The sequence below is a fragment of the Pseudomassariella vexata genome, assembly GCF_002105095.1.
Source record: "Pseudomassariella vexata strain CBS 129021 chromosome Unknown BCR38scaffold_7, whole genome shotgun sequence".
NCBI classification, from domain to species: Eukaryota; Fungi; Ascomycota; class Sordariomycetes; order Amphisphaeriales; family Pseudomassariaceae; genus Pseudomassariella; species Pseudomassariella vexata.
In genome coordinates, this window is record NW_024467962.1 from 217,049 (window position 1) to 241,354 (window position 24,306).

General features: G+C 50.4%; 5 protein-coding genes across 5 annotated transcripts; 4 read left to right on the plus strand and 1 right to left on the minus strand.

Moving 5' to 3' along the window:
• Positions 1-118: 118 nt before the first annotated feature.
• Positions 119-1,876, plus strand: BCR38DRAFT_342522 (cytochrome P450; the record flags this gene model as incomplete). The annotated part of the gene is made up of 5 exons (XM_040855952.1): positions 119-406; positions 532-1,138; positions 1,187-1,466; positions 1,521-1,626; positions 1,676-1,876. 5 exons carry the CDS (start codon positions 119-121, stop codon positions 1,874-1,876), a joined length of 1,482 nt encoding a protein of 493 aa, XP_040715298.1.
• A 5,953-nt stretch (positions 1,877-7,829) lies between these two features.
• On the plus strand, positions 7,830-8,669 carry BCR38DRAFT_485035 (uncharacterized protein; the record flags this gene model as incomplete). Its single annotated transcript, XM_040863825.1, has 2 exons — positions 7,830-7,960; positions 8,033-8,669. 2 exons carry the CDS (start codon positions 7,830-7,832, stop codon positions 8,667-8,669), a joined length of 768 nt encoding a protein of 255 aa, XP_040715299.1.
• Positions 8,670-9,462: 793 nt separating this feature from the next.
• BCR38DRAFT_485036 (uncharacterized protein) lies at positions 9,463-10,914 on the plus strand (the record flags this gene model as incomplete). The annotated part of the gene is made up of 3 exons (XM_040863826.1): positions 9,463-9,692; positions 9,832-10,238; positions 10,295-10,914. The coding sequence occupies 3 exons, from the start codon at positions 9,463-9,465 to the stop codon at positions 10,912-10,914; spliced, it is 1,257 nt and encodes a 418-aa protein (XP_040715300.1).
• Positions 10,915-14,095: 3,181 nt separating this feature from the next.
• BCR38DRAFT_433367 (uncharacterized protein) lies at positions 14,096-15,076 on the plus strand. Its single transcript, XM_040860244.1, has one exon. The coding sequence runs from the start codon at positions 14,124-14,126 to the stop codon at positions 14,811-14,813; it is 690 nt and encodes a 229-aa protein (XP_040715301.1). The 5' UTR covers positions 14,096-14,123; the 3' UTR covers positions 14,814-15,076.
• Positions 15,077-15,592: 516 nt separating this feature from the next.
• On the minus strand, positions 15,593-22,717 carry BCR38DRAFT_343024 (putative polyketide synthase; the record flags this gene model as incomplete). The annotated part of the gene is made up of 8 exons (XM_040855991.1): positions 15,593-16,441; positions 16,498-16,815; positions 16,876-20,567; positions 20,633-21,209; positions 21,310-21,626; positions 21,692-21,897; positions 21,954-22,164; positions 22,273-22,717. The coding sequence occupies 8 exons, from the start codon at positions 22,715-22,717 to the stop codon at positions 15,593-15,595; spliced, it is 6,615 nt and encodes a 2,204-aa protein (XP_040715302.1).
• Positions 22,718-24,306: the final 1,589 nt, after the last annotated feature.

A 24,306-nucleotide genomic window follows, 5' to 3' on the forward strand; every position in this document is an offset into this window, starting at 1 on the left:
TCGAAGACCGCTTGTTGCGTCGAATTTCTGTTAGCCTCTTCTTGTTTTTAGTTTTGGTTTTTTTCCGTCGGCGCGAATCATCTGTTGCGCTGTTTGCTGAAATCACACCCAAAGTTCGATGTCGGCGGTGTTTTCCTCACCGGCTGTCGCAGCCCAAATACTGGCGGTGATCGTCAGCGTCGTCGTCTACCGTCGGTATATTCATCCCCTTTCTGAGATCCCTGGGCCCTTCTGGGCCTCCATTACTCGGCTCTGGCAGATCTGTTATCTGTTGAAGGGAGAAGAAGCCCTCGAAGTTGTGGCGCTGCATGACAAACATGGCCATTTTGTCCGGATTGCGCCAAATGAGGTCAGCGTCAGTCATCCGGATGGGCCGAGGTTGTTGCTTTTAGCACCGTTGCGTAAGGTTAGTTGGGATTTCTCAGAACTTCATATTTCCTTCGTTCGATTGGCCATATGGCCTTTTACCGACAAGAGTGTGATGGGGCCCCCACCCGTGTGACAGAAACCTTGGCAACTGACACGACTCAGGGAAACTGGTACACCCTCTTCGCCTTACCAGACTGGCGGTTTCAAAACCCCATGTCGACATTGGATCCCAAAGAGAAAGTCGAGCGGTCCAAATGGCTCTCATCCGGATACAGTCTCTCCAACATCCTGAAATCCGAAGAGTACATTGACAAGAATATTGCTCATTTGCAGGACTGGATGGACAAGTATGCCGCTGATCACAAGCCGATGCACTTGGACAAGTTTCTCTCTTACACCGTATTCGACAACACAGGCGAGGCTCTCTTTTCGGAACCATTTGGCTTCATTTCCGAAGGCCGTGATGTAGGTGGAGCGTTGCGGAACAACGAGATCCTGAATCCCGTTGTGGCTGCATTTGGCTTCTTGACTGTCTTCCAATGGATATTTGCGAACCCAGTTGTTACTTGGCTGGGGGTACTGCCCATGGGGCATCTCTTCGACACGACTACAAGAGCCATGAAGAAGCGTCAGAAGAATCCGGACGCTAGGTTTGACATTGCTGCTCATTGGTTCAGGATGCAGCAGAAGAATCCGGATCGCCTGAGTCTTCGTCAGGTCGAGGCTCAGGCTACGCTCAGTGTTGGCGGTGGAGCGGACACAATATCATGTGAGTAGTTACTTCACGTTGTTTGAACATCTATCTAACAAATATCAGGTGGAATCCAAAGTTTTGTATACCACATGATGCGCCGCCCTGAACTGTGGGAACGTGCCCGACATGAGATCGATGCCGTCAACAAGGACGGAATCTGCCAGGGTACACCTGTGTCGTTTTCAGAGGCACAGAACATGCCGTTTCTGCAAGCTTGTGTCAAAGAGGCATTGCGCATCCTAGGACCAACACCATCCGGCCTGCCGCGGGTCGCACCGAAAGGGGGTTTGTCAATAGGAGACCGGCACTTTCCTGAAGGGACAGTTCTTTCCATACACGGGCAGTAAGAGAATGCCAACGACGATGACTATGGATAAACAAAACTGACAAATCCCAGCGTGATGCAGCTGTCTAAAGAGCACTGGGGTCCAGACGCCCGGGAGTTCAACCCTAACAGATGGTTTGCTGATGATATCGGAACTAAGGAAAAGTTCTGGCTCGTGGTAAGATTCATTCAGCTAAGTGGTCCATGTAAGAAGCTAACTGTCCAAGTTCGGTGTTGGGTATAATTCATGTCCGGGCCAGCATTTAGCCAGGGTGCAGATCACCAAAATGGCGGCTACCATCGTGCGCGATTACGATATCCTGCAGGTCGACCCCTGCAGCGAGTGGAAATGGAAGGCTTACATATCGATTGTCCCGCATTCTTGGCCTGTGTATGTTCAGAAAAGAACTTTGCGATATAAGCAGTGAACGCCAGGCTAGTGAGGAGTAGCGAGCATAGGAAGGAGCTAAAATTACATATACTACATGAAAACAAATCTATACGATATTTACTATTAGTAAGCGCATTACCTTCAGGCAACCTAACTATACCTTGTATAGTAATCACTACTAATAATATTTTACTGACTTAAGGACAGGGTGTTAAGGCCTTTTTTCGGTTTTTGGATAATTTATGCAACTGGTATTCTTCTTAAGGACATAAAAGGACCTGGAAATTCTAGGTAGAATGATACGAAAAGGTAGGGGGACCCACTGGTTAGGTGAATCCCATTCAATTTGATACTACAACGTTGCGCACTACTGCATTATAGCATCCTCCCCCCTAGGTGCACGCATCATAGACATTCGGAAAGCTTGGAAGGTAAAGTAACAAGCAGAAAGTAATTGAATGTTTACTCCTTTTATCTGTTAAAGCTTGTAACGGGGATACCACACGTCTCACGATAATAGTCAGGTAGTGCAAAGAGCGGCTGTGATGCGCCAGTGTTATGGGGGTGTATATTGCAAGACTGATTCTTGAGGAATCTAAGTTAGGTGGGTGTCCAGAATAGTTCATTGATCTCTAACCATCTTCCTATCTTCCTCCAAGATACCTCCATTACATAGGTAACCGGAGTTCGCATTCGGAGCAGTAGAGCTCGGATATCGGAGCCGCAGAGCATTAGTTCTTCAATACCAAGACTTGAATATTAGGTCATGACTCGCAATCCCTATACCGGTGCCCCACCGGTTGGATACCGGTGTCCTTCACTTCAGCCCTCTGACATCCGATTCACATTCTCAACTAGCTGTCTTCGTCCGATTTCTTTCGTACTAGACCAAATTTAGGCAGCATAATTTTAAGGAAAATGCTGAAGGTTTCGATCCATGCTGAAAAATCTGCTTTCTGAATAGTATGATTGTTGCTTAGTCTTGCAAGGTTGTTCATACCTACAAGGGTATTGACTGGATGTCAAATGGTCTTGTATTGAGAAGGTCATGATCTCTGGAGAGTCCTCGAAGAACTGAACAGCGACCATAAGGGCCTTATATAGATAGAAATGAAAGATACCTGTCCCACAGGCAGGACTTGTGTGGCACGATGGGTGGTGGCCACATTGGCCTATAACGTACGGTAAGTGGCCATATGTCCTTCCAAGACTGGTAGTTCGGTGCAATGGCCTTGAAGGTCTAACTTGGATTTTATGTTCCCGTTGAAGGAGCAAAAGGAGGGCACATATGCCTAACCTGTATGTATTGTAGCTAACTCTGGTCCTCTCTTCGAGGGTCTATGTATGGAAACAAAAGGGTTCTTATATAGTCAATGAATGGTAGACTTGCTGATTAATTCAGACAAGTTGTAGAAGCATATAGATAAGTAGGGAATGTTCTATCCTCGCCACATTTCTCGTAATAGAGGTATGTGGGGATGGTCGCCGTTCTAGGTGGCGATAGTGGCAAGTATAGGACCCACATGGCCCACAGGGCCCATATTGTCCAACTCTTGTATATTTTGCTAATTCTCCAGTGGCATGCTGAATTCGACGGCAAGGACGTGAAAGATCAGTCTAAATAAATCTTCAAGGTTCTGTTTGTTAGTGTGACCGGTAGTATGTAACTCTGGCCTTTTCGTACTGCGTTGACTGTGGACCTTACAACGTCCCACACCTACATCCGGGACACCCCCACATGTGGGACGCTCTAAAAATGATGCTGTATATTATAACCATTAACTTCAACCTTTTTTTACACTTATTCTAATGCGACTACAATACAGCTTTCGCCGTCACTAGGGTTTTCAGACTCGCTAGACTCATCTGTACTATCCTCAATTTCACCAGCCTCGATTTGAGCCTTCCGAATAGCCTTGATATTAGTAAACTTCGAATTTGGGCTCATCTTGATCTTCCTCCGCTTCCTAGCCCTACTAGCCTCAAGCTCTGCCTCTAGTGCCTCAATCTTTCGCTGTGCGACAGCTAATTGGTAGTACTTCTCATCAAAGCCCTTTTGAACTTTCCGAAAGAGTAGCCGCTGGGTATTTGGATCACTATCAAGCTTGCTGAATAAGCTGAGTTGATCTTGGAGCTCATCTCTCCTATTAGGCGTTGACCAGGCTACTGCTGATGTCTCTAACGCCCAGTCCTGACTACCCTTACTATCAGAGTACCCTTTGAAAGTCTGACTAGGCTGTCTGATTGGTGCTGACGTATTCTCAAGGAGCAGGGGGCTCATAAGGGGTCTAGCTATGCTCGAAGGCCAGAGACCAGTATATTTCCATCCACTGATAATGTTCTTAGCAGTCAATGCTGCTAGACGTGCCTTTCTATAGCAGAGGAGAAAGTTTCTCTTCCCTACGACAGTAGTAGTATCCCATCGGTCGAGGTAACCAAGCTCCTTCTTATAGGCTGCCTTGAGGGGTCCAAAGACTGACTGATCGAGAGGCTGGAGAACATGGGATGTGTGTGGCGGCAAGAAAAGCAAGTGTATCTTGTTTATGAAGCAGAGGTACATAAACTCTGTCGTTTCGTGGCCACTATGCCCATTTAGGATAAGTAACCTAGTCTCTTCAGGGTCCTCTGGTTGAGTCAAAGGAATAAAGATCTTTTGTAGCCACTCAATAGCCGTAGAGTCTGACATCCACCCATTCTCTGTTGCTGTAAACCTCCAGGCTTCGTATGGAGTCAAGTCCAGAGGAAACCACTGCTGCTGGACAGACTTCCCCTTGTATATCACAAGTGGGGGTAGTGCAGTACCAGTCGCAGAGATACACTCTATAAGAGATGTCCAAGCTCGAGATCCAGGCTGTTTCTTCCGTATAGAACGAGTCTCAGATGATCCTAGAACAAGACCATTTGATCCTCTACCTTCTAGAATACCTGTCTCATCCATATTGTATCGATTCGAGGCCTTAATAGCTTTGATCTCAGGGATAGCGAGGTATTTGAACCATTGCCTGATCACATTAGCTGAGGCTCCATTAATACGCTGGGAATCGATAGCTCTGCTTCTCTGGACCTTGACTGAAGGGTTCCTCTTGATAAAAGCCTGGACCCAGTTCTTTCCAAGTGGTTCGGTGTCTCCGTGGATCTGTAGGATACGCTCGGCGAAGTCTTTGAGCTGTTGATGGGTTGGTGGGAGGCCTAGGGCAGCCTGGATTCGAACCCATTGATCCAGATGAGATTCCTGGGCTGGAGAGAGCCTCTGGTAGTCAGCGAAGGCTATATCTCTTGACTGGGCTCCCTGAATCCGTCGTGAAAGAGTAGACCTTGGGACACCATGCTCATATGCTGCTTTTCGGAAGCCTTGACCGGTAGCTATTGCTTGAAGAGCTCAATAAATATCATCTTCGGTATATTGACTCATATTAGTGTAAAGAAGACGTACGTAAAATTTCGTAACGATTGAATCAATATTGGTAAAGAAAAAAGAGGTTGAAGTTAGAGGCATTTTTGGGTGTCCCACATGTGGGGGTGTCCCGGATGTGGGTGTGGGACGTTACCACTGAATGCTGCAAGAAGCAGTACAGCTCCCAAGGCGTAGATGATATCAATCACGATGATAGTGGAGATAATGTGAAGATACGTTTGTAGTCAGGAACGCGTTGTCGCACCTCCCGGTTTTAGCCCCCATTCCTGTTTCGATATTGCGCGGCCGCGCATCCTTGTTGGCAACCAGAATGTGCATATATAAGCCTGGTTCTCCGCCAACTCCTCTTTACGCATACTTGACTTCTCCCTCACTCTCCAACATCCGTCCCACATCCATCACACACTCCGTTCTCTCCCTCTTTCCTTGACCCGAGCATCCTTAATCTACGCCCCTTGAGGCCTCCCGTCTGGCCAGGTCAATCGAGCCTGCCACCTTCTATTCTTCCGCTGAACGGAAGCCTATTATCACAGTTGTTAGGCCCTTTTCACCACAATAATACTGTCGTAGTATTTTACGCAAGTCACGGCTATAATGCATACGTCGACGTTTGAGTCTTACCTTGGGGTTGATCGCGTATGCCTCTTCAACGACATGCTCCTTGAGATACACACAGTGGATGGCAGACTCCTCGCGTGTGCGTGTGCTTGCACTGTCATCCCGAGGCTTTTCTGTGGACTGATCACTGCTGGCTGTAGTCGCCGGGCTAGTCGGGCCAGTCTCAGCGCTTCGATCGCACAAGCGGCCCCGTTGCGTCGGATGAAGGACGCCTCGTCGTTGTCTTATCCAATTGTTCGCTAACACTTACTGGCGGCTGTGTCGCGGCCTGATTGCTCACATGGCCACTAGCCGAGCAGCTGGTCATCGGGCATGCAAAGTGCATTTGCCAGCGCATATCGACGAGAGATGATTAGTGCAAGCCTGTTGCCAGTGCACAGCCATGGCACGTAGTTCCAAGGCAGGAGGATCAAGGCGGACATTCGAGTTCCCCGCAATTTCCTCATAGGCCGTCACTTTGCACTCTCGGCTGATCAGGGTCGCGAGAATCGGCTGGCTCTACGTCGCAAAACCACCATCCTGTGCTGCGCCTGTCTTGTCCGCAACCTTTTTCAGGCTATTTGTTTTGTGTGTTGATGGCACCCGCTGTCGATAGAGATAGACTATCGTTGACCGGCGGGAATGCGAGGCGACGACAGGTCAAGACGTTGCCAAATAGGAATTCAACTGTAGCGTAATAGCCGGCCATAGAGCTGACAACGTGGCCGAACTAGACGGGGGCGGAAGCCTTATAATATATTTCGTGAGAATATAGCTAATATCGAAGGTATGTGCTACTCATTTATAGTTAGAAACTGTGCTATAGAAGTTGTACTCACCTAAACGTATAAAACCCGAAAATATTTACGAGGTTGACTGCCTTTCAGCACGTTACGAGAAGAACCAGTTCTTACTTAAGTGGGCAGATAGGAGCTGTACTTAGGAGCTGCGAAGCAAAATTAGAAGGGAGCTGTTGGAGGGGTTCGAGACAGAGTAAGAGGGGTTCGAGACAGAGTAAGACGGCTTCTATTTAGGCGTGGAGGTTGTGCAAACCCGTCTGAAGCGCGAGGCGTTCAATGTCTGCTGAGCTGGGAAGGACGTCCTCGTTCGGGGATTCGTGGGTATGTGAGAAGCTTATAAGTGAGAAATTGCTGGAGAATGAGGCTGTAAGGGCGACGGATATTTTATTTTGATCATTATAGGAAGAGAAAAAGTACATGTCATTCATTTAGTACTATAGGTGGTCAAATATCTGTCTCTTCCCACCTTGATTATGCATGCTACTGCGACCTGTAACACTTCAATGTGACCTCACCAGACTCTGGCATCATACATTTTACGAACTCTTTTACTTCTATCGCCGACGAGGCCCTGGTGAGATCTTAGCTGTTTGACGAGGCCCTTTTGGCGTACACTCTAGCTGGCTGTCTAGTGTCTTGTTTTGCTGGGACGGCTTGACTGTTTACTGTCTGGCCACCCAGCTGACTTAATATCGCGTAGCCAACCTTCCAGTGTCGTGATAATTGTGCCTGGAGTCGCCCGACGTCCTCATTGAACGTATGTAGCCAAGCCCTGTGGATACGGGCGAATACGGCGTTCGGTACGTACTGGCCACCGGCAAGTATCTGTGGCTAGTGCTTAGCCACAGAAGGGCCTCAGAGGGCGGGGCTGGCCCAAAACTATTAGATCTTGCAATAGGAGTATCGTTCTTTTTTTTTTTTTTTTTTTTTTTTTTTTTTTTTTTTTTTTGAAAATCTCCGCCCTTACTTCACAATAGTTGTATTGAACATATGCTCATGTGGAGTTCACGTCCAAAGTCTACATTTGGTACCTCGAAGCAAGTCCATCTCGTGCTTCAGCTGCATCCGCACTAGCACTACGGCGTTATGACGTCCTATTAGCGCTTAAGCCAATCACCTTAGAAGCGAACTAACGTTCCAAGCACGTCCCTTCCTCTCATTCGGTGCTGGCTATAGTCATGCCTAGTCGTTCATATTTCAAAGGGTGGCGGAGACGTCTCACCGCGCGGTACGGCGCTAAGAACCCGACGGCGTCCGAGGTAGCACAGGATATCCACAACGGACCCGGCATAGTCGCCTCGCCGGCGTCGTGAGACACTGGAATCTCGAGTAAGAAAGCGTCGAATCTAATCGGTAAGCCTAACTGACCAACTCTAGAAAGTATCGAGCTCCAGACTTTGGAGCGTAGAACTTCTTCAACCTCCTCGGCGCCAGCACAACGAGCGATCACAGATATCCCGACCTCCGTACCCCCGGCTTCCGCCACCCTGCAGCAACCAGACACGAAAAGTTCTCTATGGGATAAAGCCCTAGAGCGGTTACGACAGTCTGAAGAAGACCAAGACATCAAAACTGTCGAGGAGATCGCTAATAATGTAGCCAGCAATGTTGAAACACCCGACGGCAAGCCTGCCACTGTAACAGACCGAGCAGCGGCCATCAAAGAGGAAATGGAGCGGGAAATCACGAGCGAACGAAACGATAGCCTTGTTGAAAATACGGTCTCAATACTGAACAAGTTTCTCGCGGTGGACGATGTCGACGCTAGCTTCGATCCTGTCCATGCAGCGCTCCCGTGGGCAGCCGTCCGGTTTGTCCTCGTGGTACACGAGAGTAACCACCATCCCTATCGTGCCTCGCTGTCATGCTATCAACAAATGGGAATCCTTGCCAGCCAAATTCAGCCTCCAGAACAGAAATTCCCTCTAACTGCAAGTGATGCATCCGTTCCGCGTACCTGGTGCGATACTTGGTGCGAGTGTCTGTTAGTAGCGGAGTCGACTGTCGGTCGACCTTGAACGGTTCAAATAATAACAAGCGCATTATCCGTAGGGCAAGTTGTAGAGAACTAAATACCAAGACCTGAAAATCGAAAATATGATCCTTAGGACAGTGGCATGGAGAACAGAAAACCGAGATCTAAAAAGCAGGAACACTACCAATAGGCCAGCATGGAGAACCAGAAAATCAAGAAGAGAAATTCAACACCGGTACATGTGCTGCCAAACGTGGCTATTACCAACAGGATACGTGCCTTCCCAGTAAAGGCGCTGGATATCTGGCACTGGCCTAGGCAGCTGTATACTTTTTTTCTCTATTCATGCTAGTTCATTCTTCAATCTACCTTACCTATTCGTATATATGACACTAATAAATATATTGAGACAAAGGATCATGTCGAAACAACGACCTGAAAATAGCCGTGAAGGCGGTGATGATAGTGCTAGCGTCAATCTGCCACCCCATCGCGACTCCTAGTTGCGAGCTGCTAGACACGGAATACTTGCTATCGACACCAAATCGACACCTTCCCAAATCACTACTGATTTCCTCGCCAGGGCTCAGCAATACGTTTACAATAAGAACAACAACAACAACAATAACAAGAAGAATTGTGTTGGCACTTCCCCTGCCGAGTAACTTCACACCAGTTTCTCCAACCCAAATCCAACTCCCCCTTCGCCGAGTGGAAATTCCGAGCCGCCTCTTCCGTCTAATATTTCTGCTCTGCCTTGAATTTCTAAATTTTGCTAATATCCCATAATCATCTTCACCCCAACGCCCTCTGCTGCGGAGATCAATCCCATCACGATGGCTGCTATCCACTCCCCCGGACTCCTCACACCCATCAAGGAGGACGAGACTTCTGTCCATGGTGGCACGATTGATGCCGATGGAGACGTTGTCATCATATTTCATGCTGACTGGGACATAACCATCAAGGTCGGCAAGTACAAGTACAAGGTCTCTGCCGCCAATGTTGCGACTGCCTCTGCTGAGTGGCGGCGCCGCCTCTATGGAAAGGATGCCCCGTCTCGACCGTAAGTACCTTGCAGAATTGTTTCATCTACTTTGTCATCTGTCTTGGGGGCAAGGAATGTCTCTCAAGACATCACTTCGAATTCCCAATTCGTCGCTCAGTTTGCAGAAACTCGTAAGTACTGACGTCTCTTGTTCTAGTGTGGACGGCGATGACTGGGAGGTCCTGGCTGAGAAGGAAGACGACTCCAAGGCTCTTGGTACTTTACTGAGCATCGCTCATTTCTCTTTCAACAAAGTCTCCAATGCTCCTTCCCTGGACGAGCTCTACGCAATCACGATCCTCACAAACAAGTATGCCTGCACCCACCTTGTCTACCCTTGGTCTGGCAAGTGGGTCGAAGGTCTGTCCACGCTTGTTGCGGATGAGGACTGCGCCATCAAAGCTCACAAGGCTGCCTGGATTGCCTATGAGCTTGGTGACTGCCAACTTCTCAAGGACATGTCAGACTCACTCGTCGTTAATGCCAAGGTTGATGGTAATGGAGAGATTGTCAACGAGGCTGGAATGTCCATGAAGGACTTCAGGCTTCCCAACGGACTTCTTGGTAGGTTATCAGACTCTTTTCACTGTGATCTCACGACTAACTTACCTTTCTCACAGAACGCATAACTACTGTTCGTGCCGAAACTGTGGCCAAATTGCTCAAACAAATCAAGGTCCCTCTCGACCACCTCACTGGAATCAAGAGACTAGACCCTCCGAAGTTCTGCAGGACTGGAATTGACGTCGACAGCTGTGAGAGCATCATGCTTGGATCAGCCCTCAAGGCTCTTGTCCCGGCTGGCCTCTACCCCGTCCCCGACCCCGACAAGTTTACAGGCAGTATCAAGGATCTCAAGAATGCCGTTTGTCATATCAAATTCTTCGATTTCCGCGGTGAGGGATATGCTCCTCATAAGGGTCATAAGGGATGTAACCTTGGATTTCAAGAGGTAGTAAAACAGGTTACTAAGGCCATGCCTGTCGCTATAGACCAAATGCAGTTGGAGCACGTCATACTGCAGGCTCGCATCTCCGGCCTCGACAAATCCGATGCTGCTGACGGTACCCTCTATACTGATGCAGATGACACCGAGGTCAAGACGGAGGCCACCAAGTCTGAGGGGAGTATTTCTGAAGGGTCAAACAGTGACAAGCCCGCCCGTTCCGAGAACAAGCCTGTCAAGGATGAAGATGTCGAATTCAGCGTCAAAAAGGAGAAAACTGAGGATGATGCTTGAAGCTGCCTCCTAACATGTCGTGCATCTTTACCACGGTTCAGGGGTCCAACATCCGTCCGACTTAGTCTTGATTCTAGACTTCTTTTCAATGGTGGCGTACTCAATGGAATTTGAGGAGGGATGGTTCGTTAGGTAAAGCATTACATATAATTTCTTCTGCTATTCATAATTCTGATATGAGAATCTTTGTGGATTGGACGAGATGAGACGCAATTGATGCCTGAAGTTGCGGCCATAGATAGACATACAAAAGGGGGTAGTGCCAACGTAGACACCATTCTGATACGACCCTTGGGCACTGATCATTGACTCGGTGCTGTGATGCTGTGATTGAGTCCTGGCTCCTGGCAGAATTGTATGCACGGCTTCTGTAGCGTTAATACGTCCAGTGATAATGACCTAGAACCTCCACTTGATGACACCGACTGGGTGCTGCTACATCATGAACATGATTGTTAGAACTAGTGACACACCGCTTGAGGACACTTGTATAAGATTTGGGCATAGGGGCCCAGCGGGACGGTATCTAACACACATAGTTCGTCTTCTTTCAATTTTCTAATATACATATAGTTTCCATTCTACCGGAGGCGTACATATGCTGTTTATTTGCCACAGCTAGTCAGTTGTGTGCACAGCCACTGTCTGTTAGCCACTGTGGCGCTAGGCCATAGGACCTTTGATTTTGCCTGGACTGCTTGGTCCTCATATCGACGCACTTGAAACGAGACAGAGAATTGAACCATCTTTTCCACCTACTCTCGGATGACCGAACTTACCATCTCAGCTAGAAAATAGTCGATGGAAATCCATTACTGGTGATTTCTATATCTGGCTAAGATGACCCTTTTCGGAGTGTAAGAGGCAGTGCCCGCTCGACCAATCAGCAGTTGGTGGCAATGTCCCAGATGTAATCCATCCACACAGACACCACATCCCGGCTCCCGAGCAAATCACACACATTGCCGAGTCCAATTCTACAGTGGATGATGTGGCTCAAAATATTGACTACATTGATGTTTTTATTTTGGAGCTGGGCAGCTAATCTCACTACTTGTCACTCTAATAGGGAGGAGCACCGTATCTGGAATGACAGCGTTCAGCAGATACGACGGGGTTTAGACAAACTCCTGCATCTTTCCTGCATCTTTTTGAGTCTAAAATTTTGGAAAAGGAATATGCCATCCAATGAGGGCTGAGGAGACGAGCCGAGAAGATGTGCGGTCAATAATGGTAGTCATTTCTACACAGATGCAAATAGCTCTCCTGTGTGCGAGAGTGCTGCGGCACCTTTACAGGGATCTGTTCCCCCACCGGCCAATTCCCCAAGGAGTTGACCGTCGACTGGAACAAGTGCAACGGCAACAATTTTGGGAATATGATCTACCGCGCGAACAGGGGCCTTTCAAATCCTGCGGGCGTTACGAATTGACGGGAAAGAATTTGAGTTTGGAGTGCAATTTCCCGACGAGGAAACCTCCTGGTCTAAATAGGGTGATCATCAATCTGGTCAAGCGGGTCCTGTGAAGACCGGTGTCTGTGACGACACAACTAAGTACATGCAGATGGTATGAAGAGGCGGGTGGCCTTGGTGTCTTCATCACGGACGATGGAACGTTTGATTGCCGACCTTATTAGTTTTTCCTGTTGGTGCTGGTGGGGAGAGGACATGATGGACAGAGGTATAGGGTCATACGAGGGATAGAGGAGGCAGTGTCGGAGAAAGCGTAGGCCTCAGAAGGTTGATTAGGCGTTTTGACGTCTCATCTTTATCTTCAAGTTAGACAACTGGAGAATTTATGTTATTAAAATGGACCCTCCAAATTCAGTACTGGTGGTCTTTTGATTCCGAAATGGTATACATTGTACCAGGTCAGATTACGCAGCTCGACCTAGCTTAACAACCGATGACACAACTCCGGTAACTTGCGAACGTGTCTTGTCTTGCTGTGTGGCCTTGCTCTGTTTCTGATGTGACTCTGATATGAAGTCTCTGTGATCTTGCTGTGATCGGTTCCAATGAATTATTGTTGCGTGCTCTGCAGGAGCATCTTGGGCTAAGTCCAAGTGGCTGGTAGTCTTAACCACCCCTAATGTTGAATCACGTGACCCCTTGTATCTGACAATGAGCGTGTTCGCCATCTTGATTTTGACATGGCGAATTCCAAAAGTTGCAATATCGCGATGAGACATGTTGACGCGCCGAACAGCCAGCTTGCACGCCGAATCTTCACACTCTGCACTGTCGCGCAGGACGCGGGGTTGGCGCATCAATTACAAAGTAGAGAAGACGGCCTGATCCAAGCTCCTGCAAAACAATTTGCTGGTCTCATGTGCCCCAACATGATTGGCCCATCTCACGGTTGCTTCGACGTTGGTTTGATCTGATTGTTGACATGCGCACCCTCACCACTTTTAGGCAGCCATGGCAACCAACCTCTCTCAAACAATCAAAAGGTATAAGAACCCATGGCTGACATGGGGAATTCGCGGAGACTATGCCTTGAATAACTGCCGCCATGTCGAGGAACATAGCTCCATGCCGCCATGACAAGCTCCAACTTGAGCCGTCCGCATATGCTGGACATGTCGGCTTCGAAAGAGTCACTGCAGATCGCAAACTAGCTGCGACGACCAGATCTGGTCGAAATCCCCTGTCAGTCAAAGGCCATAGCCAGCAGGCCACCGAGAATCAGACAGAACAAACAGTAGCCAACCTCGCAGCCTCGTTCCCAGCGCCGTTGGTTTTGCCCGACGATTATCTCGCACTGGATCCACGTCATCCGCCCCAGAGCTTCCGGTCGTGGCTGACCGAAAAACATCGCAACAAGCCCACAGCTGGCCGAAATGCCAGTAAGACCCTGTATGTCGCTGCTGTCCCGGAGATTACAACCAAGATGGGGTACATGAAGGCTTGGACTGAGCCACGCGTTGGCGACGGCAAGGCGAAGGCTAAGAAGCTGCAGTCACCGGAAGCCGAGGACGTTATCGAGTACGTCAGCGTATTTTACCATGGCCTGGTGGTGACGCCGTTCCCCGAGCGATTGCGCTTCGTGCCATGGACAGAAAAGGGTCCGGTGGGAAAGGAGAAGTACGTAGGTCTGGCCACGAGCAACAACTGCGTCCGTATCCGAGCTCGGCCGTCGTCGCCTGATGGTGTCTTTTCCGGACAGTTGAATCTGGAAGACATTCTAGATGCGGCGATCGAGATGCTACCAGGTGATGCCTTCGCCATTGTTCTGTTGATGGACCATGATCTGTACGAGGACGAGGATGATGACTTCTGTTGCGGGCGGGCGTACGGAGGTAGCCGAGTTGCGGTCGTCTCCACGGCAAGATATCACCCGGTGCTGGATGAGTTCGCTGGCATCGACTATTCCCATATGTGGCCTGCTTCCCATTGCAAGACGTATGCAGATGGCCTGTGTGCCGGGAAAGGCCTGAAGGTCACGACTAGTGGTTCCGGAGTTCCATCAAGTTCTGCGTCGCCCCTGCGCAGGGCCATTGATGCAGCAAGTCGGACGAACCCTAATTTGGCCGCGGAAGACCACAGAGCACTCTGGTTTTCCCGCCTTGCTCGAACTGTGGTCCACGAACTTGGACATTGCTTGGGGATGGGTCATTGCACCTACTATGCCTGTGTCATGCAGGGCACCTCTGGAATGGCCGAAGACGTCCGGCAGCCGCCGTATCTCTGTCCGGTGCGTCTGGCTAAAATCACACATGCGGTTGCAGGGGAGTTGGGTTGTGGTAGCGACACGGAGAAGGCTCGGTACGTGAAGGCCAGGTATGACGGTTTGGCCGACTTCTGCGGTCGCTGGCAGCATGTCGGTATGTTTGCAGGGTACGAGGCTTGGCTGCGTGCGAGGTTGGAAGACCTTAGCTCGAGTGAGAAGTGAAGGCGCGGTGCAGAGTGTTCGAGTTCTTTTCTGATGGGTTGCCTCTGGGAGGTACCGCCACATTGGGCTTTCGAGTGCAATGCGACGATCCCAAACACAGCTTCATTGGAAACAGTAGAACCCAGATGAAGTCACACAAGAGAAACGTCAGTGATTGGTGTTCTGGCACCTGCTGGCAGTCTTATCCGTTGATGCAAGAAAAGCTTTGATACTGGCAGATCAGCTCGAGTATAAAGAATATCGGAGACACAGCGGAGCCATGTAATCTGTAGCTTATATTCATTGCATACAACTCAGGAGCACCCGCCGTGCCTGCGTATGTTTCCGTAGCCCATTCGAAACTTTCAGTGAAGAGTTCGCATCTTCCAAATATATCAACTTATCCCCTCAAAATGGCTACATCTGGCCTCCTCAATGTCCGCCCAAGTCCGTTTCCACCGCCTCTGACACCACCGCTGGGCGTCTTGTTAAGACACAAGGGGTCAAACCACGGTGTTGGTGAGCACATTATTTGCCCTGGTCGCGCGAATATTGGATCGAATGCGTCTATCTTCCGGCATGTCAACCATCAAGGATTCAGGTACGGAAATTATTCATGTCACCGGAAACGGTAGTATCCCAAGCTCAGGCAAGTAAGTAGTCAAGTAAATAAGTTGTGTTTATTATCGACTAACTTTCCTCCTTACGCATCCTACAAGGCCCAGAGCCCAATCAAACCCTATCGACGTGTACAACGAAAGAAACATATAATTAGGCAAATTGTAACAGTCCGTCAACAATTAAAGGTTCACCAACTTGCTCTTGACACAAACCGCCTTAGCAAGCGTCTGTATCGACCCGCTCGACAATAACTCAAGCACCTGCAATGTCGTCTCAAATTCCCTGGTAATGAAATTTCGAATCTCAATAGCCACAAGCGAGTCGAGCGGGTAATACGACAGAGATCGCGTGACATCCAACTCCTTCTCCTCCACCATCATAACCGCCGCCAGCTTATGCACCAGTCCATCGCACACGACCTGTTCCGCCTCAGCTAGTTCCTTTGCCCCCTTGAGCGCAGCCTTCCAATTCTGCACCGCCTTGGTGCGATCGCCGGCCGAGGCATCAGCTTCCTCGGCAGCTTTCTTCTCGGCAGCCAGCCGGAGGTGCTTGAACTTCGCATCCCCGGTCCAGAAAGGCGGCGCGGAGGGGAAATTAGTGATCCGCATCCCCGTGATGACGTGGTTATTGCACGCGCTCTCCAACGTGCCATCAATCGCCGCGCCGAGAAGGGCAAGCACCTCGGCCTCGCAGATGGTGTCGCCGCCGAGGTTCTTCGCGACTTCTGCGGCTTTGGCGGCGTCCTCGGCGAGGTAGCCGGTGTCGCTGACGGCTGTGAGGTCGAGCGAGGAAGCGGGTAGGCTGAGGGAGAGGCGGTGTTGGACCAAAGCATTGAGGAAGGTGTTGGCGGCTGCGTAGGCGGCTTGACCGCGGTTTCCGACTGCGCCGGCGGCGGAAGAGACGGCGATGAAGAAGTCGAGGGGCAGAGAAGAGGAGAGCAGGGCGCGGTGGAAATTCCAGGCGCCGGCGACTTTGGAGGCGGTTACGGTGGCGTATTGCTCGTAGGTCATTTTCTCGAAGAGAACGTCCTAGCAAAAGTTAGCCTTGGACTCCTCTAGGGATGTTGGGGTATGGTGTGACTTACGTGTAGCACCATGGCGCCGTGCACCAAGCCTCGGACGGGAGGCATCTCCTGCAAGCTCTGCACAAGGTTCTCGACCTCTGATGCATTGGCGACATCGCAGCGATGTACAGCGACTTCGGCTCCTTCTTGAGCGACTTCTTCGATAAGTTCCTTGACTTTGCCAGTTGCGGAGCCGCTTCTGGACACGAGGACTAGGTGTCTGGCTCCGCGGCCAACCATCCAACGGGCCATGCTGCGACCTAGGCCCCCCGTGCCGCCGATAAGGATGTAGGTCGCATCTTCTTTCAGAAGTTGACGTGGTCGCTTTGGACGAGTTGCCTATACAAGTCAGTCAGAAAAGGCATACCCCTAAACCAAACAACAAAGCAAGGTACCGACCTGAACAACATCATCTGCCCCTGGCACAACAACCACCTTCCCATATCCCTTAGCACTATGCAGTCTCTTAAACGCCGCCTCCACTTCCGAAATAGCGAAGACCGTCACCGGCGCCACCGGCCTAATCTTCCGATACTTGACCAAATCCGCCACCTCGGCCATCAACCTCCCCATAACCCTGGGCCTCTCCGCCACCGACGCCATGATATCAACCGACAGAAAGCTCGCATTGTGACCCTGCGACTGGACCATCTCGAGTCTTGTACTCGTCCCCGCCTCCCGCGTCCCAATATCTACCAACCTCCCAAACCGATTCAGACAATCCCAGCTCTCGCCCAACGCATCACCCGAAAGACAGTTCAGCACGACATCGACCCCACTCCCATCTCCCATAATCTGGCGCAAAGTACGCCCGAAGGCTGCGTTCCGGCTGTAGAAGATGTGGTCCTCGGGGATGTGGAATTCCTGCATGAGGAATTCCTTCTTGGAGGCGCTGCCGACGGTCGCGAAGACTTCAGCGCCGATCATTTGCGAGAGGCAAATGGCGGCTTGCCCCACTGCGCCCGCCGCGGCGTGGATGAGCACGCGTTCCGAGTCGTGGAGGCGGGCTAGTTCGAGGAGCGAGTGGTAGGCCGTGCTGTATGCTAAGGGAAGTGTCGCGCCGTCTTGAAAGGACATGTCATGGGGCAGCTTGATGGCGAAGGAGGATCTGGTGCGGGTTGTGGTCGCGAAGGCGGGTTGGAGAGTTAAGGCGGCGACGCGGTCGCCGGTGGAGAGATGGGATACTTTTGCGCCGATTGCGGTAATCGTCCCGCTGCATTCGATGCCGAAATCTGAATTCGGGAGCTTACCGTGCGCGGTGGTCAAGTCACGGTGGTTGACGCCGATGGCTTGGACGGAAATCTCGATCTCATCAGGGGCCAGGGGCAGGTCTCGGGTAACGTCGTCCGAGCCAGAGGCTGCATCGGTGAAGTACAGGGTATCTAGCGCGCCCGCATTGGCAATCTGCATTTTCAGTGGCCTCTCATCCTGCACGAACTTGGTTGGCAAGAGGGCAGATGCTTGGGTCTCGCGGTGCACGAGTGCGTTCATGGCTTCATCGTCTACGATGCGCGCAGTGAAGAATTTGCCACAGCGTTCTGTGAACTCCATTTCTTGGTTGGGGCGAGGGTTGCGGAAGACGTCCTTAAAGACTTTGAGAACTGCGTCTGGAATTTCGGTATCTGGGAGCTGGGTTTGGCCGTCAAGGTCTAAAGTTGCGAAAGGGAGAAGAGTTTCTGAGCGGATCGTGCGGCTTAGACCGGCAATCATGTTCAAGTCGGGGGAGGTAGGAGTATCGTAGGAGCCTCGGATGACCCAGAGGACGCCACGTACGGAGGTAAGAACGCGCTGCAGGGCTTCGAACTCGTCAGGCTGGAGGGTGGAGAGAAGAGGTTTCTCGAGCTCGGAGAGAACGATGCAGAGTTTGCCTTCGGTGCTGCTTTCGAGAAGGTTGCTGGTGTTGGGTTTCTTGCCGCTAAGCCGCTCGATTTTACTGGACAGGCTTGATGCAAGTTGTTGTTGTGATGTGTTGTGTGCGTGGATGATTGCTACTTCGGCATCGGCGAGTTCCTGAGTCGATGCGTCGGAGTCGGTGGATTCCAGAATAGGCTCCCAGTCGAGCTTGTAACAAAGCTCGCGGTAGCCCTCTTCGATTTCCGAGTTGTGTTCAAGGATTGGGGCGATAGTTAAGTTCTCCAGTGCAATAAGGGGCTCGGACGTGTTATCTGCTGCGGTTGCGATCATGGAAACCTTGGTCGGTCTGGGCCCAACTCGGGGTATCTTTCCTTGGCAGTAGGCGGCCAACACCTTGCCTGGCTCCTTAGTTGCTTCGGTAACGTCTCGAGAGATGGTGATTCTTTCGACGGAAGAAGGCAAGTAAATTGTGTCCAACGTTTCCACGGTATTGATACCTGCGGACGCGATGGGCCAGTACATGGAGATCAAGGATTCAAGCAGGGCTGGCTGGAGTATACTGTCGGAGAGGTAGTGATTGGGCATCTCCTTGGCCACATCTGGTACAGTAAGCTCAGCCTTCGAACCACTATTGCTAGCGCGGCAATCAGCAATGCACTGAAATGTGGGCCCGTAGGCAACACCTAGCTCCAACAGTTGCTTGTATATATTCTCAGAACACAAGGTTGAAAGGACTGAGTTGTCAACCATGAACTTGGCGGATCTCAGCAAGGCTTGCGAACTGTGTGCCTGTCTCATATCGTCGACCCCGTTATCTTCGCGACCCTGCACAGCAATCAACCCTTTGCAGTGCTCTTTCCACCCCTGAATCGTCGTCCAGGAACAGATGCGGAACTCATCCCACGTATCGGAAGACAGGAGGGTGCCCTCCTGATGTGGACGTAAATTCGTAGTCATCTCCACGTCCTCATCAGAAATGACAAGCGGTGCGACAACCGAGACATCCCGGAGCAGGTATCTGTCATACTCAACCTCAGCAGCAGCAGCTCTCTGCGCAGCAGCCTCTAGCGCCATGGACAAGTACCCTGACATGGGAAATATGGTCAAGGACTGGATCTTGTGGTGTTCCAACCAAGGTAGATCATCCAGTCTCACAATATTCCGCCACGTCGGTTCGAGGTCATTCGAGTAATTGGCCAGGGTCCCGAGAATGTCATTCCGCGTCCCCCTATCCTTCTGCTTCTTGGTAAGGCGTGACTCGTGCCAGTATTTCGCCGAGTGGTTCCAGGGATATCGCGGCAGGTCAGTAAGCAGGATAGGCGGTTTGTTGTTCCCCGGCTTGGCGAAGTTGACGGCTTCGAAGTTCAATGTGGCACCTTTGGTGAATAGCGTGGCTGCTACGTCCATGGCTGTCTCCACCGCGTCCTTTTTGCGTGATAGTAATGTAGCATACGGGATCTTGGCCGCATCGCCGCCGACGGCCTTAAGAATTTGCTTGAGGGGGCCTTGAAGAGCGGCGTGCGGTCCTAGTTCGAGGAGCATGTTGATCCCGATTCTGTGCTCGCCGATGGGTTCGAGTATGCTTTGGACTGCTTCGGAGAAGCGGACAGGACAGGTCAGGTTTTGTACCCAGTATGATGTTTCTAGTTCCTTGCCGTCGATAGGGCGACCGACAAGACTAGAATAGAACCGGGTTTCTGTTGAGATTGGAGGCTTGGTGTCGGCTATTGATTGCTGATAGTCCTTGGCGATTAGGTTCATGTGGTGAGAGTGGTATGCCGTGTCAACGAAGAGTTTCCGGTTGAAGAGCTGCTTCTCTTCGACTATGGACTTCAACTGGTCGATACCAGCCTCGTCCCCAGATATTGTCAGACTTGACGGGCTGTTATAGCATGCAATCCTGACCTCTCCATCTGTTACTTGGGAGAGTAGCGACTCAAAGTCCTCTTTGTTGCCTCCAACTGCCATCATGGCTCCCTTAAGATCTGGATATCTTTCTTTCAGAACCGGAATCAGGCGGCCGCGGTGGTAGGCAATGGACATGCACGATTCGAAAGGAAGGATATTAGCGGCGTATGCAGCTCCGATCTCTCCGCTGGAGTGGCCTGCGACGGCTGCAGGGTGGATGCCCCAAGATCGGAGTAAATCGACCAGGGCTAGTTGGATGGCCGTGCATGAAGGTTGACTGATATGTGCTGCACCAACCACGGATGTATTTTCATCTTTACCCAGCTCCTCTACAAATATAGTTAGCATCACCTCCATTTTACCCCTGAAATTCCGAAAACACGCAAACACTCACCAATGAGCGACCATTCCGCCCCCAATCTTGCCAAACACCGATCCGCCCAATCCATCGCGCGGGTGAACACGGGGTACTGTTCATATAGCTCCCTCCCCATCCTATACCACTGCGCCCCCTGACCCGTGAAAATAAATCCAACCCTCAATGGTTCAACCAGTGTTTTGGCAGGTACCACCTTCTGCCCGCTCGACAGCGCCTCGATCAGATCAAATGACCTCAAAGCCGGGATAGCCACGCGCCACGGCAATAAAGACCTTCGCTGGCCCAGTGTATAGGCCACATCGCCCATGAGGTCCTTCTGAAACATTTCTGGCCGCTGCTCGAGGTATATTACGAGGTTTTGCATGACGGCTTCGAGGGATAATTTGTCATTGGCGGTTAGAACGAAGAGTTTGCGGTTGGGATTGTCTTCCTCGTCTGGTTTGTTCGAGTAGAGGTCGGTAGATTTGGGGTTGTTGCGAGGTACGAAGGGAATGCGCTCGAGTACGACATGGGCGTTGGTCCCGCCAAAGCCAAAGTTGTTGACACTGATATATTTTTTGGTTCGGGGCCAGGGGCGTTGGCTGGTGGGGACCTGGGGTGAAGTGTTAGGGACGATGCATCTTGTGTCGCTAGGTTTCTCTTTTTTTTGCGGGGAGGAGAGTGGAAAGGGGGGTGTTTGAAAGAGAACATACCTTCATGTGCCACTTGGCAAACGGAATCTTTTCGTTGGGGTGCTTAAAGTCGTAATTCGGCAGGATGAAACCTCGCTCCAGCATCATGGCGGCTTTGATGACTGCGATTACACCCGAAGCTCCCTCCAAATGTCCGATATTCGACTTTACCGAGCCCAAATACAAGGGGTCTCTTAGTGTACGAGTGCCAAAGACATTGTGGATGGCCGTTGCTTCTATTGGGTCACCGACTCTGGTTCCTGTGCCGTGCGCTTCGATGAAGCCAGTATCATTGGGGTCGAGGCCTGACTTGGTGTAGACTTGCCTCATTAAAGTTTCTGAAGGTGGTGTAAGTCAGGATTGTTTGATTGAAAGGGCATATATAAGCAAATAAAATACCCACCTTGTGCAGTACCACAGGGCATCGTGATACCCGGAGTCCTTCCATCTTGATTTACTCCGCTCCCAACTATAACGGCCCGGATCGAGTCGTTGTTTCTTCGGGCCTCTTCCAGCGGTTTCAAAATCACCATACCACATCCTTCACCGCGGCCAAATCCGGTACCCCTGTTGTCGAAGGAGAAGGATCTTCCTGAGTCGGAGAAGAGTCTTCATAAATTAGCGACTTCGATTCTGGAATCAGTCTCGGTCAAAATCATGCATACCTCGACTTCGAAAAAGAAATCCAGAATTCTGGCATCGTGTTCAGGTGACAACCCCCTACAATGGCCATACTTGACTCCCCCACTCGCAAGCTCTGACAGGCCTGGTGCATGGCTACGAGACTCGAAGAACATGCAGTGTCTGTTGTGAAACTTGGACCCTTGAGGTCGAAGAAGTGCGAAATCCTATTGGATTGCATTGCATATGCGCAACCTGTTCAACATCAAATAAGTCAGCCATTCTCACACATATTCACGCAACATGGCACAAATTCAACACCCACACATAAAGGACACCGTTTAATGAAAGCAGAAAACTCACCAGTGGCTTGATGTATGGGGATCCTTTCACTATCCCTGAACAACTGCGCCTCGTATTCGGGAAACGACCCCCCAATAAAAACCCCAACCTCACCTCCCACAATCCCATGCCTTGGCATCCCCGCATTCTCCAGCGCCTCAAAAGTACACTCCAGCAGCAATCTCTGCTGCGGATCCATAGACACGACCTCTTTTTCCGTCAAGCTGAAAAATGGGGCGTCGAAAGCCGCCAGGTCGACATGGTCGATGAAATGCCCGCCAACGGGGTTGTAGCAACCGGCTTTGTCGGGGTTCGGATGCTGGAAGGTAGCGTTGCTGAAACGGGAGGAGGAAGGGATTGTTGGGGTGTAGCCGCTCCGGGCCCGGGCGCAGAGTTCCCAGAATTCGGAGGGGCTGGACACGGAGCCGGGGAGGCGGCAGGACATGCCTACTATGGCGATGGGCATTACGGGTGTATTCGGGATTTGGGTTGGAGTTTGCGGTGCGCTGACATTGTTTCGTTGCCCATTGGGCTGAGAGATTTGAAGATTACCATTGGTATGGCCGTTGGTGTATCCATTGGTATATCCATGGCCAGTTCCATTGGTAAGGCCATTGGTCTGGCCGTTATTGTCAGAGGGGTGGTTGTTGATACCATTTCTCAGCCCGTCCACTGAACCGATGGCGGAACTCTGACCGTGAGTGGCTGCCGCAGCCATAACTGCAGGGACTCGAGAGTCTTATGCCGTTCTGCTATGGGTTACTGTGCATAACTTGGATACTAGGTAGGTAACCCTATCAGATATCCACCAGGTATGTCGTCCGTATGAGACCAGTGCAGTTTATATGTCTGGACTAGGCTTGACTTGTTGAATGGATGATGTTGTCCGTATCTCAGATATGTTCCATCATATGGCGTAATGTGCTAGACTCCTTTCTTCTGCTTGACCCCATTCAGTTGCAGGATGCCCACTTCGGAAGACGGAACATCCTATCCGGCCGAACCTATGTAATGTAAATTCTGGCCGGGTCTAAAGACCGAATAGCAAGTTTAGGATGTCGTTTTAAGTAGATTGGCGATACTTTCCCTCGGCGAGACGGAGCCATGATAGAGTGCTCCCTTTTCAGCAGGTTCACTAGGCCAATATCGAGTTTGTTGAGCATCAATAATTCGCTTGAGGCTGTGCCCGGCTCAAGTCATTCGTTACTGGGTTATATGCCGCTTCATTGATCATCTCCGGTGCATGCAAGGCCTTTCACAGGGGCGTGGCCGAATCGAGGAAGATAAGAAGATCTAGGCATGATTTTCATGGACCCTGGGGGACGGTTTCTGGTTGTATTAGACGCCCAATGGGTTGAAATTGGGTAAATTAACTCCGATATTATTGTATCATCAGAACGCGGCGCCAAATTTCGCTGGAGTATGAATAAGATATTTGTTATAGTCGACTTTAATTGGTTGCTTAGTATGCGCGAGCCTGGATCGCTCCAGGGCACGTTACCACATGTGTAGAAAATTGTGTCAATCATCCATGGAACCCTAGAAGCCCAAGATTCAACTAATGAGAATTTGCTGTCATACTTGAGCATATAATGAACGACTAGAGTACCCTACATTGTGGGCTGTCAACGTGAACCAGACAGGATGATTTCGTAAATAGCGATCAACGATTGACAGTTCCCCGTCCTGGCCAGTATATCCGGAAGCGCGCTTGGTTAATCAGACTGCAATGTGAGTTCCTTTGGTTCGTAGTGGTTCTGTTCAGTCATCCTACTTACTATACGCTTTCACCACTTGTCTACGTCATTACAGGCCGCCCACAATCTGCTGCAGCATACGTCAGTTTATTATCAACCGCACAAACCAGTCGTCGTAAGCTTCCACATGCATCTCGGAGCTATCTTGTTCCGCTATGCCTTGCATGTTATCTTCCTTGTCATCTAACAGCAAAGTGCAGAGCCTTCGATAGTTCAAGTACGGATTCCCGCTAGAGTCTGGAAAATTACATGGGTAAAGATAAGTCGCAAAGGAAAAAGCAACAGACGACGTTGCGGT

What these genes read in the sequence shown, in the direction of transcription:
- BCR38DRAFT_433367 (XM_040860244.1), top strand. Translation starts at nt 14,124, where the DNA reads ATGCTACCAGGTGATGCCTTCGCCATTGTTCTGTTGATGGACCATGAT.